The 23,402-nt window shown below is 43.0% G+C and overlaps 1 protein-coding gene across 2 annotated transcripts in view; it reads right to left on the bottom strand.

The window, feature by feature from the left end:
* ASAP2 (ArfGAP with SH3 domain, ankyrin repeat and PH domain 2) overlaps positions 1 to 22,967 on the bottom strand; it is a 128,415-nt gene extending 105,448 nt beyond the window's left edge. For both annotated transcript variants that reach the window (XM_021719117.1, XM_021719118.1), the window contains exons 1-2: positions 22,899 to 22,967; positions 3,407 to 3,552 (exon numbers count right to left, since the gene is read on the bottom strand). In XM_021719117.1, the coding sequence (XP_021574792.1) occupies positions 3,407 to 3,552; positions 22,899 to 22,953 (201 nt within the window). In that variant the 5' untranslated portion in view covers positions 22,954 to 22,967. The remainder of the gene's footprint in view (positions 1 to 3,406; positions 3,553 to 22,898) is intronic.
* Positions 22,968 to 23,402: the final 435 nt, after the last annotated feature.

Raw genomic sequence — 23,402 nt, 5'->3', positions numbered from 1 at the left:
AAAAATTAGCCGGGCGTGGTAGCGCGCACCTGTAGTTCCAGCTACTTGGAAGGCTGAGGCGGAAGGATCGCCGGCGCCCAGCAGGTCGAGGCTGCGGTGGCCGGGAGCAGCGGCCACTGCACTCCAGTCTGGGTGACAGAGTGAGACTCTAACTCAAAAAAAAAAAAAAAAGATGCTGTCCTGCAGTCACTCCCACAGCACATCCTGGACTTCTATTTCTCTTCATGTTATACTTTTCCCTGAGTTGCCTTCCCTTTATGGTTAGTCTTTTTTTTTATACCCTAGAGAGCTGAAAAGAGGTCTTGGTTCCTTCACATGTTACAAAGGGAACAACATGGACTTGAGGTTTTAAGCCTTGGATTTGAATCTCAATTTTGTCCTCCACTAGCTAAGGACACGGTAGGTGACTGTTAAGATAAGGTAATATAAGCTACCCTGCACAACTGCCATGAGGAATAAATGATACAGAATATCCTTCATGTCCAGCCCAGTGCTTGCTATACCACGGGCGCTCATCAAATCACAATCACTGATATCTTCACTTGCTGTAGAAAGTTGGCTAGCAACTAGGGCTTGCAGAGATTTTCGAAGTACTAAAACTGGTAAGGCCACAGGGTGGTGAGCAATGTGTCAGTCACAATGTCCAGATGATAATAGAAATTCAGATACAACATTATTCATTTTACTGCTGAGAAAATCCAGGTCTAGAGAGCAGCTGAAGGAAGATAAAAGAGCTAGTTGTATGGGGGTAAGGAGCCACATCCAGGTCTCCCTGCACGCTCTCTGACATCATCAGTCGTCTTGGGCTGGCTGCTTCTTAGGCCACCTGCTCAGCAGCCCTGCTGGGACTTCCCTCTGCCATACTCTTGGGATTCCCTTCCACTGCTTGCTTTCCTGTGCTGGATCCTGTTTCCTGAACTCTCTCAATTTCCTCTTTCTTGGCTTTCCTCTTCATTTCGCCATAGCATATCCTGTAGGAGTTTCAGAGACATGACACATGGGAGCTAACATTTTGAGCCTTGCATGTCTGAAAATAGCTTTAATTCTACGCTCATGTTCGGCTGGCTGGGCATAATTCCAGGTTGAGTTATTTTCCTCAGATTTTAGTGGCACGGCTCCATGCCTTAAAGTTTCCAGTATTGCTGTTGAGAAGTTCAATGCCATTCTGATTTTGAATCCTCTGGGTGCTCTCTGGAAGTTTCCAAGATCTTTTGCAATAGCACACTGAGGTACCTTGGGGTGGGTCTTTTCCCTTATTGTGCTGGACACTTGTGAGTCCCTCAGTCTGTATCCTTCTGTTTTAGAAATTGTCCTTTGTATTATTGCCATGATGCCATACTCTTTCTAAAATACCTGTCAGTTGGATACTGGACCTTGAGGATTAATCCTTGTATTTTAACTATTTCCCACTTTCTGGTCTTTTTTTTTTTTGTCTTTTCTATTTTCTGACAGATTTCTTCTACTCCCGCCCTTCCCATTGGATTTTTAATTTTATATTTTCTTATGTTAATTGTCTCCCCTGACCTCTTTAATAACAAGCTGCACTCCACTCTTTCCCTAGGATTTCTCTGAGAAACTAAATATAGTTTCTCTAAAGTTTTCTTCGGTTCTTTGTTTCCTCCACATTCACTTTCTTGCTTCTGGTCTCCCTCATTTCGAGGCTGCTCACTTATATTGAAGAGGCACTAGAAAGCAGCAGGCAGCTCTGCAAGAGTGGAAGGGGCTTCTCGACCGAGGGCCTGGGAGATCAGGCAGCAAGCCGACATTTTCACCAGGAGACCCCACCACGTCCGCATCTACAGATTTTTACCCTTGGACCGTGTTGTTTCTCCAGTTTTAAAAAAAATTCTCCAATCTCTTCTGACTCAGTGGTGAGACCCTAACATCCTGTCTGAGCGCATCGAGGGAACGGGGCTGAGACAGGGTGAGGGTCCCACTGTACAGGGTGCAGGCTGCCACCCTGCTAAGGGCAGTGACTAAGGGTGATAAACTTGACCAAAGTCCCAAGGGATTTCAAATACTTCTGAGTGAAAGCTCAAGCAAAGCAATAGCTTTTTGTTTTTGCCATCTCCAACAGAAATATTTACAAGTAAAGATGGGGAGAGAGACCAAGGGCATTCCTGACCCTGTACTTTCCTTCTCATTATTAATTCACGTTATGTTCCCTCATTTCTGCCGAGACTTACAAACCCACTATCATCACTATTTCAAGAATGAGCCTTTTTTTCCTTCACTTGTTACGAGCTTCCTGACAGGAGACATGAAAAAGATGCTGTTGTTTGTGTCCTACACAGAACACATAACTGAGTTCTTGACCTGGTCTTCCATGACCTTTAGGAGAAGCTGGCGAAGAAAAACAGGAAAGAGATGATGGAACACTCCCAGGGTCCATCCTACCCAGACAGGGTCTCAAACAGTCCCAAATAGGCTGCCCACTGCTTCAGAATTCTGTTCCCACCATGGGGACAGCACAGAGCTGCCAAGCACAAGAAAGACACGATTCATTCAACATTACCAAGCACAGGTCACATGCAGTCACACCAACTCCACATTTCCACTTGTTTAGAAAGTGAGGTATTTCTTTCAGATCTGGTTTTTTTTTTTTTTTTAACTGCTTGACATCTGGGAAGATAAAAGGCCTTTAAACATTCATGATAATTTCTGTACTTTGATTATAGGTTATCTTGCTGTGTTAAGACGGGCCTGAAACATATTTGTTAATTATTACAAGTTTAAATGCCTACTATAATTACCAGAAACAGACACTATTCTACATGGCTAGAAACTATTAAAAATTGAAGCCATAGGCTCTTAAGAAGATAAGTGCATTTACTCATTTTGTCCCATAGCTGTGTACATTTAAAATGCTGAGTTGGCTGGGCTCAGTGGCTTAGCCTGTAATCCCAGCACTTTGGGAGGCCGAGGCGAGTGGACTGCCTGAGCCCGCGCGTTCAAGACCCACCCAGGCAACTTGGCAAGACCTCATCTCTACAATAAATCAAAAAAATTAGCCAAGTGTGGTAGCGCACGCCTATAGTTTCGGCTACTTGGAAGGTTGAGACAGAAGGCTCGCTGGAGCCCAGTAGGTCAAGACTGTGGTGGCTGGGAGTGTGCCACTGCATTCCAGTCTGGGCAACAGAGTGAGACTCCAACACACACAAAAAAAAAAAAAAGCCAAGTTAAATTCTAAAAATCTTGCTAGAGTAAAAACTACAATTTTAAACTTTATTTCAAATTGATTCAATGTATATAAAAAATACAATGATTTAGGTATGCCACAGGAGCTATGAAAGTTATTTCTACTTTATCAAACAAACCATAAGTATCCTCTATGGAGTTACCTTCCCAAAGGAAGTAACTGTAGTGTTTCACACACTGAGAGTGTGTAGGCACAGTGAACACTTACCAGGTTTTTGAAAAGTGCTGTCAACTCCTTTGTAAACACCGAGAACTTGAGAAATGCACTGCCTAAATCCGGGTCATCTCGGCACACACAGTTGCCACCGAACTTCTCCAGAGCCTGGGTGTACTGTTCCTCATTTTCCACGTGAGCTGCAACAGAATGGGGGAGGTACTGTGAACGTCTTGGGCACACCATCCTCATTCCCCACTGGGTTCTTCTCAGGTGTGAATAAAATCGAACATACTAGATGAATAAAAATCTGAGAAGAGTCAAGTTGCAGCAGGAACAGAAATAGCTTTGCTATCCTGACAGCAATCTTGGTGTTGTCATAAGATCCCAAAGAACAAGCACAGTGCGCAGGAGGGGAAGCCCTCGCTCATGTCCAGCAGTCCTCAGTGTATCAGATGAAGCAGCCAAGGAAACACAACCTGTCCACACTCTGAGGACTCCTCTTTGCCTAAATGATGGCAGACTTGGCCCACTCCCAGGAACTCGACGAGATGTATTCCATTCCTCTGAAGCCAGGAACACTACTTCAGAGTCACACACCACAGTCATTCTCCTTTCAATATGGGAACAGCAGTAGTCTTTGCAGCACAGGCCAAGGCAGCAAAGGCCAGCTCAGGGCTCTGTGCTTCTGCTCAGGATGCACCCCGGACACCAAATTATCCCTTAGATCATGTTTCCCTCAGGAATCTTTCCATGCCTATGCCCTGGGTATCTGGGTTTGGCATATCTCCTGCCCTTTCACTCAGTATGTTACACTGCAACTGTCTGGCAAATGTGTTCCCCATACATTTGAAGTGCTTAGAGGATAGGGACTAGGTTGTATTCATCTTTGAGCAAGGTGTATGCCGGAAATATAAGACAACACACATTGCTTGTACAGGAAAAGCAAACCCTGGTCATCCATATCTGATGGCATTTTACTAGCATCAGGCCTTAAAGCAGCACTTTAAAGAGTGAAAATTTGGACACTGGGTCTCCAGTTCACAATCCCTGCTGGACATCAAAACCACGCATGGATCTTCATCAAATTCTAAATGTCATTTATCCCATCTTAGACCTCTGGTTCATAAATGAGTGTAGGGTAGGGGGCTCAGGTAATTCTGGTAAATCAATGTGGTTGAATATAATTCCCTCACTACTGAGTCAGGTATTTTTCAGTGAAACCAGCGAGTCTGCAATAAAACAACTTCCATTTACATGGCTACTTAATTTCTATGTTTTCATCAGTTAAATTAGAAATTTAATGTAACCATTTACAGGCATGACAGGGTAGCCAGACACGTGGCATCAACTTGAATGTAAGCTCTACCACTAAGGAATTTTGGCCTTAGAGCTGCAGCTCCTTCACTGAGGAACAGATCCTAAAGGCCTCTCTGTAGCTCCCAAATTCTTCCAACACCAATGACTCGGCTAGCACTGAACACTGGGGCAAACGCAGGAAGAACATTCATTTCCGGAATGTAGCCCTAAACCCTGAGCCAATCCCTCTGGTTCATGAATGGCCTGCTGGCCCATCCTACCAAAGAAGTGCTGTGCCCTTGACCTCCAGCGGCATTTGGTTGTGCTAGAGGATTCTAATGTTGATCCAGCAAACACAAGTGAAAATTAATTTTACTGTGAGTCCTTTTCCTGCAAGTGTTGGATAAATTAAATGATTTCTAAGACCATATTCAGCAAACAAATTAGGACAGAAGCCGGGCTCAGTGGCTCAGCCTGTAATCATGTGCCTTGGGAGGCTGAGGTGAGTGGACTGCCTGAGCCAGCAGGTTCGAGACCCGCTTGGGCAACTTGGCGAGACCTCATCTCTACAATAAATAAAAAAATTAGCTAGGTGTGGTAGCGCACGCCTGTAGTTCTAGCTATGTGGAAGGCTGAGGCGGAAGGATCGCCGGAGCCCAGCAGGTTGAGGTTGCAGTGGCTGGGAGTGCCACTGCACTCCAGTCTGGGCGACGGAGTGAGACTCCAACACAAAACAAACAAACAAACAAATTAGGACAGAAACATACAAATGTATGTATGCATGCAAATACACACAGCTCCTGAAGAGTGTGTGGCACAGAAGGAAGAGCCCTCAGAAGATCTGGGTTCCAGTCTTATGTCTGCCAGTAAATGCCCAGGTAACCCTGGTAAGTCATAGTTACACGGGGCCTGCTGCATCAGCTACATAAAGGATAAAGACCTGCTGGGAGATGTTTACAAGGTTAGGGTAAAAATCTAAGAATCAGGTAAAGATACTCAGTTCACCACACTCAGTGCATAACCAAAGCACGAACAATAGTAACAACATCAACAGATGGCATTTATATGAAGCACAGGCATATTTTTTCTAAACTTCATAAGACGTATTATTTCTCATAATAGCAATAAGAAATTAGGTTCAAAGAGATCAAATAACTCATCCTAGGAAAGAGAGTCAGAAAAAAACAGAGCTAGGATTCAAACTCAAACCCAAACCTGTCCATTCTTCTCTTACTCTGATGTTTGTTTCTTAGCTAAAAATAGCATACCTGAACAAACAGAAGTACCCAATTTTTAGAGTTTTAAAATTCAGTTTCACAGATGGATCAATAATTCCTTAACAGTGAAGGGTAGAGTCGGGTAAGGTGGCTCATGTTTGTAATCCCAGCACTTTGGGAGGCAGAGGCAAAAGGACTGCCTGAGCTCAGGCGTTCTAGACCAGCCTGAGCAACATGGTGAGACCTCATCTCTACAACTTAAAAAAAAAATTAGCTAGGCATGGTAGTGCATGCCTGTGGTTCCAGCTACTTGGAAGGCTAAGGCAGAAAGATCACCTGAGCTCAGCAGGTCAAGGCTGTGGTGGCCATGAGCATGCCACTGCACTCCAGCCTGGGCGACAGAGACTCAAAAAAACAAAACAAAAAACAATGAAGGGTGGGTCCTTTCAAATCACTATCTCGAAATTGGTGGTCAAGAGAGGTAGTTCCAGTGGGTATGGGGAGGGAGCTGATGGCCACGAACAGGAGTCTGACACTAAGGACATGCTAGAACTATTCTGGCATGAGAACACTGTCTACTGGATGAGAGAAACAGGAATGCAACCTCCACGCTCCCGCTTCTTCCCTTGCTTGCTGCTTTCTGGAACATCAGGCTTCCCAGTGGTGCCAAGGAAGAAATGCAGGGCTATAGTCACTTCCCTCATGGTGCTAGGTGATGAGAATGCAAGAGCACAGCAGGAGAGAAGCTGAAGACTCCCTGGAAACCTCACAGTACCCTTCAAACTGATGACTAGACAGTCCATGCTGCTCTAAGTGAACACCCAAGGGGAAGGGACTTTGCATGTGGAAATGCCTATAAGGTGGCTTTGAAGTCTTCTGTTCAGTTTAGCCTGATAACACTAAGATCATTATCCCTATTTTCACAGAAATCAAGTGGCATTCAGAGGGGTTACATGACCTGCCCCAGGCCACACAGTAAGAGATGGAGCCAGGAGTCAATGCAGTCTCCATACACACAGTCCTTGGTAAGTGTAGGAAAGAGAAGCCTGCCTTCTCTTCACTGGTAGTCATACAACCTGGCACAGAGGAGAAACAGACAACCAAGGATTCATGTTCCAGCACCAACAAGTATGAAACAATTCCATATAGTCTCTCTTTCCTGGCTCCTCAACTGACCACCTAGTATAGGTTAGAATTTTTTCCTATTTCAAAAAATTATTTCCCTTATAAAACTTTGAAACATGTGCTGATCCCTAGCAACCCCAAGGTGATCAGTGAGTTTTTGGTTTATTATTATTGTTGTTGTCATCATCATCATCTTATGGTTTTATATGTACTTTGATTCACTGCAATCATTATTATTTTCTTATGCTCAAACCGTCTCAGGTAAGGTCAGTGGGAACCTCTACACGCTGGTCTAGCTAGGGATTTTTAGACGTATTTTTCAACCTGCAAGTGAATGTGAGGCTTCTTCCTAAAGCTCATGAGCTCTGTGTCTTTCTGTGTCATTCTCTAACATCTAGCACAGTGCCCTCTGTAAAAACAGCAAAAGCCACATAAATACGTGGTACTGACTAACCTACCACTCCAGATCACCCAAAGTTGGAGATTTTCCTACTAGAGAACAAAAAGTAGTTAAAAGCCTTTACTTTTCTTTTGCCAAAACAACCTTAAAATAGGAACGTAAAATAAATAGCCTGGGAATAAAGTTTCTGGAAAGATCCCAAACTGGGTCTATCAGCTTTTATTTACAGAACTGTGAAAGCTGTTCTTCTAAAAAGAGCGTACTCGCTCACCTCCCCATTGTCCAAACATATCTTTAAATTCTAATTCTTAAGCTGGGCTCGGTGGCTCAGCCTGTAATCCCAGCACTTTGGGAGGCTGAGGCCAGAGGATTGCCTGAGCCCACGAGTTTGAGACCAGCCTGGGCAACATGGCAAGACCTCGTCTCCACAATAAATCAAAAAAAAAAAAAATTCTAATTCTTATTAAAGATCCAGATCCAATACTTTCTGATTGGGGAAGGACTTTGGAATGTGAGAATCTGAGTTATGGAGACCATGCTAGGACAAGACCTTGTGTCTTCTCGACTCTAAATCAGCACAGAATCCCTTCTATTTCCCACACCACACTGCAAAAGCCACCAATCTATGCTAAAGGATGACTGAGAGACTCTTGCAGAAAAATCTATCATGAAGCCAGTAAGTATGTGCACTTACTGATCTTAGATGCAAGGAATAGGTTTTGTTATGTGCTTTTTAGCTTACTTGATTCTGTTATTTAAATACTGATAACAAAAAGAAGGCCCAGTCGATACGGTTTAAGCAAAAATTGCTGGATCCAAAATGGACAAAAGGCAGCCTCTTTGCTCCTCCTCAATGGGCCACACGTGCAGATACAGCTCTGTTCAGGTCAGTGTGGCCCACAGCACAGCGAGGAAGCAAGCCACCACACTGCCAGAGGATGGGGTCCCCCAGCCAATTCACCTTCAGCCACCTTCATTTTCACCTTAAACATTTCTCTATTTCCAGCCCTGCAGCAGAGGTGTGATGTTATGCTTTGGTAAGAGACAAGGACACATGTATTCATGGTAGCTGAGAAAAATGCCTGAGGAAAGATATGTCAATCGATAAGTTGGTCACTTGCAATGCTCCAGGTGATGTGCTGGGTGCTGAGGATCCAGATGCCAAGAAGGGGACATTGAGTTGGGGCTCCAAGGACAGGGAGAAATGCCAAGTAGGGATGTAGCAGAGAATGAAGCCATCAGCCTTGAGGGAGCACCAAGGAATCCCATGTGTTCGGCTGTTGACACTTTCTGTTTTAAGGCCCCTGCCGAGATCCAGCTCTCACTTCTCAAAGTCATCACAAGGAAGTACAGGTCTCACTGTCTACCACCATCACCTCTTTTTTTTTTTGAGTCTGAGTCTTACTCTGTCACCCAGACTGAGAACATCCATGCCTACTGCTGGATCCTTTCATTCCAAAGGATTCTGAAAGGTGACCTAGTCCAGACATGGAAATCAAAGCTCTGAGCAGCACCTTGCTCAAAGTCACACAGCAAGCTTGCTGCAGAGCTGGAACAAGAACCAGATTTCCTGACTCAGTACAGGAGTAGTTTCTTCACTTGCGCATCAGCCTTCCAGTCACACCCATGTATTGTGAACCCAAACACCAAGTGCCATAACCAATGAAAAAGAAAATGGGGTAAGGGTGTGTGCACCAGCCTGTTGCTACCCAGCTCTAACCTCCATGTTCACCCAAAAGGACCATCCAACCCGCTGTTCCAGGCCACACCGCAGCTGCTTGAGGGTCAGGCTGAGAACAACCATTTGCTGACAGAACACATTCTGACCATCTACACAGAAAGCTCAGCGAAGAAAGTGTTTAGGAAGAGACATATATATGTTCTCCAAGGCAGTAGCTTTGTAAAGACATTCCCTAGATGACACAATGATTAATATTCAAATGTGGGTCACAATATGAATGTTGGGATATTCTGCACAGATCAGCGTAGAAGACCATTCCCTCAAGCTGTCAACCCTACAAACCACCTGTTTCAGATCTCACTTGTGGCACACGATCTCATGGGAAACCAGTTTCTCAAAGTCAAAGACGATTCCTGCTTTGTTTTGGTTTTGTTTTGGTTTGGTTTTTTGAGTCTGAGTCTTACACTGTCGGCCAGGCTGGAGTGCAGTGGCACTCTCACGACCACTGCAGCCTCGACCTGCTGGGTTCAGGCGATCCTTCCACTTCAGCCTTCCAAGTAGCTGGAACCAAAGGCGCGCAGCACCACCACGCCCAGTTAATTTTTAAATTTTTATTGTAGAGACAAGTTTTTATTTTTATTGACAATTTGCCCAGGCTGGTCTCAAAACCCCAAACTCAGGCAATCCTCTTGCCTCCACCTTCCAAAATGCTGGGATTACAGGCATGGGCCACCGCACCCAGCTGATCCCTGTATATCTTAACAGGGTCTCTACCCTGTGGACATTCTGTAGGAAAGAGCCATTTTCAGAACTTTATTTCTAGAGCCATCCTAGGTAAATGGATAAAAATTGTTTAGTTCACAATTCAGTAATCCATACCAAAAGTCCTTAAAATATTTTTGCCATCTGATAATTCCACTTTCAGAAATCTATCAGAAGGAAATGAAGTAATCAGAGATGTGTCTACAGAATAATTTATAGAGTGAAATAAAAAATGTATCATGCTTTAACGATATGGAAGTGGTTAAATAACAATATATCCACACAATGAAATATTATGCCAGCTTTTAAAATCGTGAAACAGGAATATGGTGAGAACAGGATGCCAGGTTTAAAAAAGGCAGGACACAAAACTGGATATTTAATCTCAACTTTGTAAAAAGGAAAACGTAGAGAAGCGGTTGAAAGGAAAATACATCAAAATGCTAACTGTGGTGGTAAAAATAGCAAGCACTTAATAAACTGTAGTACCAGGTCAAATGCTTTCCAGATATTATTTTATTCTTCTTTGAGGTAGGTATTTTACAGACAGGGAAACATTATGGGTGTGAACCAGTTCAGGATCCTGTAGCTTCTAAGAGGCAGAGCTGCATTCAAAGTTGAGGTTAGGCCTCAAACCCAGCACTCACCTGAGCTTTTCCTGGTTGCATGGATACTGAGATCTGGCCAGGGTCAAGACTTGGTATGAATGCTTTTCTGAATTTTCTAAATTTTCTGAATTAAGCTTATATTATCATTATAATAAGCCAAACCACAAAGAATAAATCCACGTCTCTAAAATAAAATTAAAGTGCAAAAAAAAAAAGAATAAATCTAGCACCTGCTACAATGACTAGACAAGGTCAGTCCTCTGTGCCTGGGCCTGTTACAATCTGTCTTTCTCTACCAAAACTTCCCCTGGACAAGATGACATGAAACAGCCAGGCTTTGGAAGCGAGTTCCTGCATCAGCTCTGGCAAGACAAAAGTACAGTATGGGCTGGATGCCAACGCCCTTCCTAATCACAACCTCCTCAGGCAGAGCAACTGGAAACTCCTCTCTCAGGGATTCACCACCTGCCACTGCCTTCACCTTCTCAAATACCCCAGGCTCCTTTCCATTTGCAAAACACATTTCTACTAAGTCTTCCCTAGGTCATCCCCTTTGACCTTGATTTCTCAGGAACCAGTCAGTCCTTGCAGCTGGGTGTGGGGGGGGAGAAGAATATGAATCTAATCTGGTTACATTTGGCACAGGCAGCTAGCAACAGAGTTAATGAGGTCAAGGTGTGGGCTGACTCTTAAAGATGAAAACCTGTCACCTGTGATCACCTTGTCCTCTTTGATCCTGTCTTATATTAACAATCCCGTCCTCTCAATGACGGTTCAAAGTCTGTGTGAATAGCTCAACACAGCTCCAATTACCAGGAGTACACACGGAAGGCACGTGAGAGAGGTGAAGAGTGGACACTGATCTACTGCATAACTTTTTTAATGTTGGTGCTTTCTGTCCATTTAGATTACGGGTTCAGGGCAGAGAATACATCAACATACACGTTTGTTTTTTTTTAAAGAGATGGTGTCTCACTCTGTCACCCAGGCTGGAGTACACTGGCACAAACATAGCCTTGAACTCCTAGGCTTGAGCAATTCTCCCACCTCTGCCACTAGGGTAGCCAGGATTACAGGCCCAAGCCACTTTTTTTCAACATTCACTTTTATTTGTTAATTCCCTATTTCCTAAGTACCCATTATCAGTCAAGAATGTTCTTGAATTCTAAAAGATAAAATCCAATTATGTTGAGAGGTAATTATGCAATAAGTACTAGTGAATACAAAGATTCACAAAACAGAGGCCCTGCCCTCAGGGAGCAAGCCTTCAATAAGAGAAAGACTCATAAACCAATCATGTCCAGTGCAAAGTCACAAAGGCTAGACAGAATAATGACAGCCTGGAAAAATTTAAGGAGCTAGGTGTGGCCAGAGTATGGAGAAGGGCCAGAGTCAGGCAGGAGCCAGATGATGAAGAACTTCACTCTAGCAAATGGAAAGTGGCCAAAAGGTTTTAAAGAAACACGATAAAATCAGCATTTAAGAAAGATGAGTAAAATAAAATAAAAGATAAATAAAGCTTGGCCAATTCTTGGTACCTGCTTGGAAATGCAGCCCTACAGGAAACACAGCATTATATGAGGAAAGGAGTACATTTTCTGGGGGTGGTAATAAACAGGGCTTCTTGGAGGAGATAAAGCTTAAATGAATCTCCTCATTCAGAATCTAGTATGACATGAGATTAAAATCAAGCTACTAGCTGCTTGACTCACTCCTCGATTCTCCTTGGGGCGGGGGGAGGGCAGTGCCAGCAATCTCCATCCTAGACACAGAATAATGACAGCCCGGAGAATTTTAAGGAGCTAGGTGTGGCCAGAACATGGGGAAGGGCCAGAGAGGCCAGGGCCAGAAATGAAGAACTTCATCCCAGGAAATGGAAAGTGGCCAAAAGGTTTTAATGAAACATGATAAAACTAGCAATAAAGAAAGATGAATTAAAAAAAAAAAAAGATCGCCAGGTGTGGTGGCTCATGCCTATAATCCCAGCACTTTGGGAGGCTGAGGTGAGAGGAATGCCTGAGCCCACGGGTTCAAGACCAGCCTGGGCAACTTGGCAAGACCCCCATCTCTCCAATAAATCAAAAAATTAACTGGGTGTGGTGGTTCATGTCTGTAGTTCCAGCTACTTGGAAGGCTGAGGCAGAAGGATCTCCTGAATTCAGTAGGCTGAGGCTGCGGTGGCCGGGAGCAGCCACTGCACTCTAGTCTGGGCGACAGAGTGAGACTCCAACTCAAAAAAAAAAAAAAAAAAAGATGAATAATGCTTGGTACCTGCCAACACATAACTCAGTAAGACAAAGATAAATGTGCGAAAATAACCCATTGTGATATAAATTACATGAGGTGGAAATGCAGCACTACAGGAAACACAGCACTATATGAGGAAAGGAGTACATTTTCTGGGAGCTGGTAATAGACAAGGCTTCTTGGAGGAGATAAAGCTTAAAGGAATTTCCTCATTCAGAATCTAGTACGACATGAGATTTAACTCAAGCTTCTAGCTGCTTGACTCAATCCTGGACTCTCCCTGTGGGCAGGGGGTGCCAGCAGCCTCCATCCAAGGGCTGCTCCAAGATCAAATCTGAGAAGGAGATGGGGTGTTCATAGGGGTTTTGCTTAAGAACTGGTAGGGCTCTCCTTTAGCCTAGAGACAGGCTACCCTAAGGAGTCTGGCATTCAAACCTAGGAGGTGAACCAACATTTGTTGAATGTGGACCACAAGCTGTTAGAAACTTTACATCCAATTACATTGAAACCTTTTAGAGGACGAAGAGTTCATGTTGGTAAAGAAAGGTGATCAGCTAATGTGCAACTTAAGTTATTTCAGCCTCTTTTCCCCTTTTTTCTTGCCATATCATATCGGAAGGATACAATTTCCATTACTTGCGTGCTCACCACCATGAGGACTTAAGAAGATACTGCTGCTCCCACCCACCTCCATAGAGAGCACAGCTCCCGGAGAGAAGACAACTTCTGTGGTTTGATGAGATCCCAGGGCCCTCACTCTCAGGAACAAGCAGCCCCTGGAAAGCCTATGGTCTCTAAAGCCTCATGTAACAATAGCTACTATTTATGTTGTGGAGACAACCTATATATAAAAATACCCTTTCATCTTTACAACTGCAAGATTTTACAGAGGTGGAAACAGGCTCAGAGGTAAACAGTCTGGTCAATGTTAAAAGTAAGTAGGCAAAGCAGGCTCCATCAGTTGTTCTATTTAATCTTTTGGCTACCATTGACACCAATAAAAATCAGAAGAATGTTCTGGGTGTTCTTTCCAGAAAAAAGTACCTTTCCACAATTTTCCATAATTTGGGGGATGCACATACCCTGTCAGTCTGTCCACAGACCTAACACACCAAGTAAAAAAGCCTGTGACTCAATGAGCTTAACTCTACTAAGTCAACATGATAAGCCTAAGTATGACTCGTGTTAACACCTGGCTGTTAAGTCACAGATCTCTGTATTCCTTCAGATTCACTATCCTTCCATGATTAATACGCTGATCACTGTTGACAGGATTCTACAAGTTATCCATCTAAATTCCAGTCATTGTTCTGAAGGAGAGATAGCTGGACTCTCAGAGCCTCACAACTGGAAGACATCTCCAGGGTCTTCAAGTCCTCATCCTTACCTTCTTCTAAACTTCCTCAGAGACAGAGGCCTTCAACCCGTCGCGGGAACCTTCCAACAAATAGCTCACCTCTGAGGCTCCCTTCCCAGTTACTTTCTCCCTCATATTTGAGATAGAACTTGCTCTTGGCTGGGCGAGGTGGCTCAAGCTTGTAATCCCAGCACTTTGGGAGGCTGAGGTGAGAGAAATCACTTGCACCTATGAGTTTGAGACCAGCCTGGGCAACATAGCAAGACTTCATCTCTACAAAAAAATTTTTTTAAATTAGCTAGGCATGGTGGTGCACACCTGTAGTCCCAGCTACTCAGGGAGCTCAGGTGGAAAGATCAGCCTGGATAACAGAGTGAGATCCCGATCTCCCCCTTAAAAAAAAAAAAAAAAAAGAACTTGCTCTTGGGAAATCCGCTACAGAGGAATAAATAACATGTGTAACTCCCTCACCCCAGAGAAAGTTCTTCAAATATGCACTCTCCCATCCCTGCCAAAAATAAGAGTCCTAGGTCCTTCAGATGTCCCTGCTACAAGGAGGTTTCTCTGGCCCTGAGATACTGAGGTTCCTCTTTAAAATGCTATTACAACTCAATAATGAACGACGGGCTTCTTTTTTATGAGCGCTACAGACTTCGCTGAAGTCACCTGTCACTCACCTTCAGTACATATATCATGTACCAGCTCTTACTGAACCTGTGGTCAACCAAAGGCACTTGGTGCTTTTTAGGAGAACTGTGATGGCCCAGCCAGGCAGTACCTAAGATGCTCTCGCACAGCACTGTTCATTTTTCTCCACTCTGCACCCCCAGCCTCTTCCTGCCTGAGCACCAGGCAGTGTGCTACAATGGTCAGAAGCAAAGATTGGAAAGCTCACTGGTTTTGAATCTCTGCTTCTGCAGCTGCTTGCTCCATAATGCTGGCAAATGACTACTCTGTGTTATCAGTGAGTCAACTGACAGTACCTGACTTACAATGTTGCTATGAGGACTAAATTCATGTAAAGTTTTTCTCTAGCACAGCTCCTGGCCTATAACACTCCTTGAGTATCAGATTATTGTTATTATGCTTCTGCCCTCAAGTTTATAGATATCACTGAAGACATACTTTCTTTATTTTATCATCACTTTTTATAATATTCTATTCTTTTTTTAATCACAGACATGGTAGACATATTCTTTATTCTGAATTTTATTGCCTGAAGATTTCATCATAAGCATTTTTCTTCTTGATGCTACATAAACATAATTACAGCAAGTAGCTAGATCCTAATTCAGTTACAGGAGCTTTCCAGCTTTTCACTATGAGAAGCAACGCAACAACACAATGAAATCTTTGTGCAAAGATCTCTTTCCACATAAAGATATTTTTCTTGATGTGCCTTGCTATAATGTCATAACAATGTAGCGGAGTACCAGTGTCACTATATGCTTGTCAAGCAGTAAGGATTATTCTTATTAGTTATTTTCTCATGTAATGGGTAGAAAATCATGCCAGACACAGTCCCTTCCTAATGTACAATAAAACTTCACTTCCTAAATTATTACATATATTTGTTTTGAATTGCCCTGTTCTAATTTACAATATCTATAATAGAAACAGTTCTCTGTATTAATTTTAAGTATACTTTAATACCACACCCTAATTAACATTGCAAACAACAGAGAGAAACACACAACACAAAGTTGTTGAATTCTGATCTTTTGTGGGTGGAAGATGGCAAAGGTTTGAGAAAAAAAATCAGCATTTCTTTCTTTGTACTATTTATTTCAAAGATGTGATCATTTTCTAGGACATTGAGATAGGGTAAAGAGGGGATATCACTCTCAATAAGAACATTCCATCAAATCTTTACAAGAGAATAATTCTAGAAAAGTGAAAATGAAAGTCTTTTCTTGCTTCCTGCGATAAAGATGAATTTTTCCACTCATTGATATGTCACACATGGCTGAAAAATGTTAGCTTCAACTTCCCAGAGGAGGATGGAACAGATGGAAAGACACCTTTGGACTGAGACAGAACTTGGGAAATATTAGGCTAGTAAGAGTTTTAAAATAAATACAAACTGATTTTTTAAAAAAGATGTCAGAGAGCAATCTATCATGAGTGTGGTAAGTTATTGTAGAAAATCTGTCAATAAATCATTATAACAATTGCTTTTGCAAACCTCCACATAAGACATTCCAGAAAATACTTCTTGCTGGGTTGCCAAACTTTTGAAAACTAGGAGTAAATATAATATACTGACTATTGCGTAAGAAAATTATTGTTTTGTCTATACGTGGGTCATGTATACGTATATACGTCTATACGTATAGACATGTATAGACATGTCTATATGTGGGACCCTTTTGGCCCAGTCCAATGTTTAAAGCTGGGATTGAGGGTGGGGGGGTGGGGGGGTGTTCTAAGGCAGTTCCATCACCTGGGAGCATTTTTAATTAGTAAATACTCAGGATCCCTCCCAGACCTGCTGAACCAGAAACTCTAAAGGGTAGTGTCCAGCTATCCCAGTTTTAACAAGGCCTTCAGGGGATTCTGATATTTAGAACTACTATTTGAATGTAGGGGTTGGCAAACTTTTTCCTGAAAAAGCCAGAGTAAACGTTTAAGGCTCTGCAGGGCACTAATCCCACAATGAGTGCCCTACCCTCATGACCTCATCTAAACCTAATTACTTCCCAAAGGACCCAACTCCAAACACAGGGGGTTGTTGAGGCAATAGTGAGGTTATTGTGTGGTATGTGGTAAAAATGGTTAAAAATCATTCTTAACTTGCAGACTGCAAAAGTACAGGCTGGTCATAGTTTACTGACCCTCGTTCTAAGGCATCTTAAATCCCCTTTCTACATAAATCCATATAAATCGTCACAGAGCAGAGTATACGTCTGTCATAAGACATATTGTTTATATCTAAAATTGTAAGTTTACTCTCCTAGACTAAGAGGACAGTCTAAGGATATATGGCTGAAACATGACAATGTACATACAACTGAGTCTTTATTGAGCACCTACTGTGTATCTGCCCACCCTGCTGCCGGCCACTGCAAAGAATGCACAGGAAGTATATTTGCAGCTGCCATGCTTACCATGTGTCTAAAAAAACATGCCTTTTCATTTCATCTCAGTTAATCCACGTGAACAATCCTAATACTAGTAGTTCATAAACTACTAATATTTCCATCTTACATACAAGGACATTGGGGCTCAAAAAGATTAAATAATTGTCCTAATGTCGCAGACTTTTTGAGTGGCACTGCTAGCTCTTAATTCAGGCTTCTTGGATTCTAATACCTATGTGTTCTTTATCCTGCACTATTAAACAGTCTCTCAGAATTGCTCCTTGACTTTGAGGGCTTGCAGTTAATTGAAGAGCAAATAGCAACACACACAAAAAACCATTAGTGAACAAACAATAAAGAGCAATAAAGTGCTAGCAGTGCCTACAAATTAACTACCCTTTAATTTGTGGCTGAAGAGTCAAAACTGATTCAACCTCAAGACCATAAGAATTCAGAGGAGAGGTGTGGTAGGCAGCAGAATAATGCCCCTCTCTTTCCAAAGATGTCCACATCCTAATCCGAGGAAACTGTGAAGATGTTATGCTACTTAGGAAAAGGGAATTGAGGTTGTGGATGGAATTAAAGCTACTAATCAGTTGGACTTGAGATGAGGAGATTTATCTGGATATTAGGGCGGGCCCAAGGTAATCACAAGGATCCTTAAATATGAAAGACAGAGACAGAAGTCAGGGTTGCTATGGGGCTGAATTGTGCCCTTCTCCTTCCCAAATTCATATATTAAAGCCCCTAACCCCCAATGTGATGGAATTTGGAGATGGAGTCACTGAAAAGTAATTAGGTTTAGATGAGGTCATAAAGGTGAGGCCTTCATGATGGGGATCCGTACGCTTATAAGAAGAGCTTGCTTCTTCTGCCATGTGAGAACACAGGGAAAAGGAAGCTATCTGCAAACTAGGAAGAGTCTTCACCAGAACTCAACCATACTGGCACTCTGACCTTCCAGCTTCAGAAAGCTTCCAGCTTCCAAAAGATAAATTTCTAATGTTTAAGCCACTGGTCTACAGTATTTTATTAAGGCAGCCCAAGCAGATTCGGTGTCAGGGCAATGCAGTATAAAAAAAGACTCCACTGGCCATGGCTGGCTTTGAAGATGGAAAGGGGCCATAAACCAAGGAATACAGGTGGCCTCTAGAAGCCAGAAAAGACAAGGAAAGAAATTCTCCCCTAGAGCCTCTAAGAAGGAGCCCTGACAACACCTTCATTTTAGCCCACATCAGGCTTCTGACCTGCAGAACTGGAGGATAAATTGTGTCATTTTAAACCACTCAGTTTGTGGTAACTTGTTACAGCAGCAACAGGAAACTAATACACAAGATAGTCAAAGAAGGCTAATGCTATGTCAAGTCTCAGCTTGACAGAGATGGGTGGGGAAGAATGGCAAGATCCCATCCAGGTAACCAGTATGAGGGAGCATGTTTACAGACCAGGGTGGGGCTGTGCAAAGACACAGAAATATAGACATCAGTCATGAAGCAGTGAGAGGACAGCAGCCTAGAACAGAGGGACACAGCGGCAGAGACAGGCTTAGATGGGGCAAATCTATGACAAATCAGAAAATGAGACAGGAAAGCCCCAGTCCCAAAGAAGTTAAGTAATATGAGATGGGAAAAGAATATGGCAGTGTGAGGCATCAATGCTAATTTACTCTTGCTGTTCTTTTAATCATACATAAAATGAGTACCCCTCCTATACAAGGAGTTCCCTTGGGTTGTTACTCTTACACTCAACACGGTGGGGAATGTCTCCTTTAAAGCTGTCTTCAGAGCCTACAGCTATACAGTTATAATGCACCTACCCAGCAGCTAAGTTCCTTATTGAATATGCCCGACTTATTTCTAACAGCTAGTCCTAAAAAAAATTTAATCTATCCTTAGACTCCTCTACTAAATATATTCAAAAGAACGTGCTACTAAAAGCAGTTTTAGAGAAGAGTTCTAAAAACACTGTGAACGATGTCAGCAAGATCACAGGAAAAAGTTAGAGTTTCCTCAGGTGACTTCTTTGCAGTAGACAATACTTGTTCTGAAATAAAGATCAGTACTCTGGCTTAAAAAAAAATTCAGACTCATGAACTTACAATAACTCAAATTTCCCATGACATAATAGATGAATAAAAGCTGACAAAAATAGGAGAACCCCTCCAAGGTCAGCCACCAAGCGGCCTGCCGTATGTGTGGGGCACTGGAAAGAACACTAGCCAGAGGAGCTGTGTTAAAATTCCAGCCCTGTCATTTACTAGCTCTGTGACTTGAAATAAACTTCTCAACTTTCCTGGGCCTCATTTTCCTGTGATAAAATGGCAAGATGTCATTTCAAGCAGTCAGAAAAGCACGTGCAGAAGGGAAAAGGCACAAAATGTGGCTCACTTGGAAAACTGCAAATTATCTCAAAGAACGACACAGAAGAGTCAGTAGGGGCCTGGACAGGGGGCCTGGGTTCAGGAGATGCACAAGAACTTGGAACTCGTGTGGTATTCTGCAGTATTTACCCACCTGAGGTCTATGGTGGGGTGATCAAGGGAGGCAGTAGTAGTTTCATAGACAAATGAATTTGGGAAAGACCAATATCCTCTCACAATTCACATTAGCGTATTAAGCTCTTTGGATAGTTCTGGAATGAGAGAAACCTGTTTCTTGTACTTTGTCCCAATTTCTCTACAACTCTAAAGCCCACAGAGGCCTTCCTCATTTCTCTCATGCCCTGGAACTTAATTCCATGAACTTCAAAAAGGGCAATGAAAAAAACACCACAGAGTTTTAAGCAGAGAAGTAACATCACTAGGTTTGCATTTTAGGAGTAGGGGGACAGGAAAAGGAATGAGGTTTGTGGCACATACTCAGCAATATAGGTCAGCAAGGCAAGTCAGACAGAGTGTTGTGAAATTTTTTTTTTTTTTTTTTGAGTTGGAGTCTCACTCTGTCACCCAGACTGGAGTGCAGTGGCACTCTCCCGGCCACCGCAGCCTCAACCTACTGGGCTCCAGCGATCCTTCCGCCTCAGCCTTCCAAGTAGCTGGAACTACAGGCATGTGTCACCATGCCTGGCTAATTTTTGATTTATTGTAGAGATGAGGTCTCGCCAAGTTGCCCAGGCGGGTCTCGAACCCCTGGGCTCAGGCAATTCAATCACTTCAGCCCCCCAAAGCGCGGGATTACAGCCTGAGCCACCAAGCCCAGCCTGTTGTGAAATTCTTAAAGGCTAGTCTCCTGACACCAAAGCACTGACACCATCTCCCCTCGAATGTCTGTTTATAAGCTGTGCTGCCACTCACTGGGCAGCCTTGGGAGACACACAAATCCCTCCTCCAGACTAGCAGCAGTCACATAGTCAATGTTGGCACAAGAAGTAGATTATTTCACTTTTGTTTCTGTTAAAAGCAGCCTTTTCAACCTATGACTATAAAATCATTTTTTAATGTGACCAGATCCCTTTTAAACTATATGTGTATATTTAGTATAATTCCCCAAATTATGCTAAAAAATTCCAAGTGAACACAGTAAAAAAAAACAAAACTCCCAAAATACTTTTGGAAATATGATGTTTGTCAACAAAACTGAGTGTCCCATTTCTTACAGATTTCTTAAAGTCTTGAAGATAGTCACTCAGCATGCCAGATATACTGAAGACATATGGTGGCTCTGAAACAGAGCAGGCCACTGAGCACAATCCTGGTCAGCCATAAGACACGTAGGGCTGTAGTTCTGGCTCTATAAACATCATGGGAACACCCTTAATTCTCTGATCCCCAGGTTCCTCTTGGAATTCTTGGAAGCTGGAACTCATTTGGAATTTTGCAGGGCCTAAGAACTATGGCAGGGTGATCAAGAGAAGCAATGACAGTTTCACAGACAAATAAATTTAGAAAGGGTAAGATCAATACCCTTGTTTGTTTAACAAAAATAGGTTGTCAAGATTAGCAACATTTATAGAAAGCACAAGGCATACCATAAGTGTTCAAAAAAATAAAAACTATCACTATTCCTCCCTGTCCCCCTCACTTTATCCAGGTAAAAAGCTAGAAGGAGATGATTTCCTTCCACATCAATTTTAGAATCAGTCTGTCAATTCCCCTGCTAGAATTTTGATTGGGGTAAATCTTGAGATCAATGTGGGGAGAACTGACATTTACCAATAGTGAGTCTTCCAACCTATGTACATCATCTACTTCTCATTTATGTCTTCTTTAATTTTTGATCAACCACATTTTATAGTAGTCAATGTAGAGTTCTTATAAATCTGTTCCTGAATACACTTAGCAATGCTTAACTGCAACAGCAAAATGTAAAAGTGATCATTCTGCACTTGGGATTTCCTAATAGACATTTCATGATCGTGGCTTGCACTGCCTGCAACTGGAGGAGAGTCAAAAGCAGCGACTGGAGCTTGTGCTCACACTATTCTAACTGGGCCAGAAGGCATCAGGTGGGCTGTGTATGTCCAAATTGTTCTACTTCTTCCTGCCATCACTAAGGCATTCCTTGTCTTACTGGTCCAATCGCCTCCTTTACCACAAGCTAGAGGGGACATGGTATAAATAACAAGGGGCCTGTTTCTTCGGGGACAGACCCTGTGTCTCTTCACCCTCAATCCTACCCTCCAGCACCCAAACTCCTTCTGCACCTTAGCAGGGGCATTTCCCACAGGCAAACCATCAGTTCTGTTTCAATTTCTCAGGGACTCCTCGCAATTTCTAGACTCCAAAGGCTGCCATTTTCTTTTCTTTCGAGTTGGAGTCTTACTCTGCCGCCCAGGCTGGGGTACACTGGCATGCTCCCAGCCACCGCAGCCTTGACCCGCTGGGCTCAGGTGATCCTTCCGCCTCAGCCTTCCAAGAAGTCAGAACTACAGGTGTGTGCTACCCCCCCCAGCTAATTTCTTTTTTTTTTTAATTGTAGAGATGTAGTCTCACCATGTTGCCCAGGCTGGTCTCAAACTCGCGGGTTCAGGCAATCCTCTCACTCTGTCACCCAGGCTGGAATGAAGTGTCAAGATCACAGCTCACCACAGCAGGGACTACACATACACACCACCACACTCAGTTAATTTTTTTTTTTTTTGATAGAAACAAGGTCTCACTAGCTTGCCTAGGCTAGTCTCAAACTCCTAGGCTCAAGTGATCCTCCTGCCTCAACCTCCCAAAGTGTTAGGATTACAGGTGTGAGTCACTGTGTCCAGTCGTTTTTGAAGTACTGTCTACCACTTGTAGGTTTTGTATACATGCAGACCTGTCACATGTGAGCAGCCTATCATCTTTGAGTCAAAAGTTTCATGGGGTTTTAAAATATATATATATATTCAAGTCTAGATCAAATATTTTGATGAGTTGATTGTGTCTGCATATTTATTCCTTTTCTTCCCAAACTAGAAAGGCAAGAACTGCATAAGAGAAATGGAAAGGGCACTCTGACATAATTAATTAAACAACAGAGGCAGGAGTGAGACTGGTGTCCTTGTCAGCCAGGTTGAAAAAGCAGGTTCATCCAGGACTGCACCCCAGAAAACAGAAAGCACAACATGGAATAAACAGTATGGTGAAGGATGGAGGACAAAATTCCACACCTGAACTAGACAACTGGCAAAACTAAACACACTTCTGAAAAATTAATGTCCCCACTTACTGCCATAATTTGCACACCCAAAGAAAGAAGTTTAGTTCGTTAATTCATTAATGATGGTCAATCTTATGGCACCAGGACTTCAAATGTAGTGCTTTCTACACAGAAATCCCTAAGGAAGAATGTATACTCACCCAGTCCAGAGATGTTTATTGCTTTCACGGATTTCTTCATTTTGTAAAGAACCATGCGGTCCACGTCCAAAGCCTAAAATATAGAGAATATGCTCATTAAAACGTGTTTGCACTTAGACCATACTACCAGAGAGTGCCACATGAGAGCCACCCTGACGGCCTCTGCTTGACTCTACTAGGCTCCCCAGGGGCCATTTCTGTGGGACAAATCCTCAGTGTGGTCTGGAAGATTAGTTTGCAAACAAAAACTGCATTGAGCAGAAGTAGAGTTGGCAATTACTGAAAACCAACTCCTCCTCCTGCCTTATCCACCTGAACCATGTGAGCTGTACCTCTTGCCCACAGTACTGGTTGGACATTATAGTCTTCTGCAGTGTAATGAGTCAACCCGGACAAACTCTGCCTCCACCACATCTCCTGGATGTGCCCCGCCTGCCAGAGACTGCCACTGTGCCCGTGCTCCTTTCCAAGGATAGCCAACTTGCAGGACCAGCCCCACCCTGG

Source organism: Carlito syrichta, unplaced genomic scaffold (genome assembly GCF_000164805.1).
Source record: "Carlito syrichta isolate Samal-C Ts95f unplaced genomic scaffold, Tarsius_syrichta-2.0.1 Scaffold314155, whole genome shotgun sequence".
Classification (NCBI taxonomy): domain Eukaryota; kingdom Metazoa; phylum Chordata; class Mammalia; order Primates; family Tarsiidae; genus Carlito; species Carlito syrichta.
The sequence above is the reverse complement of the archived record's forward strand: the minus strand, read 5'-3'. Positions and strand labels throughout refer to the sequence as shown.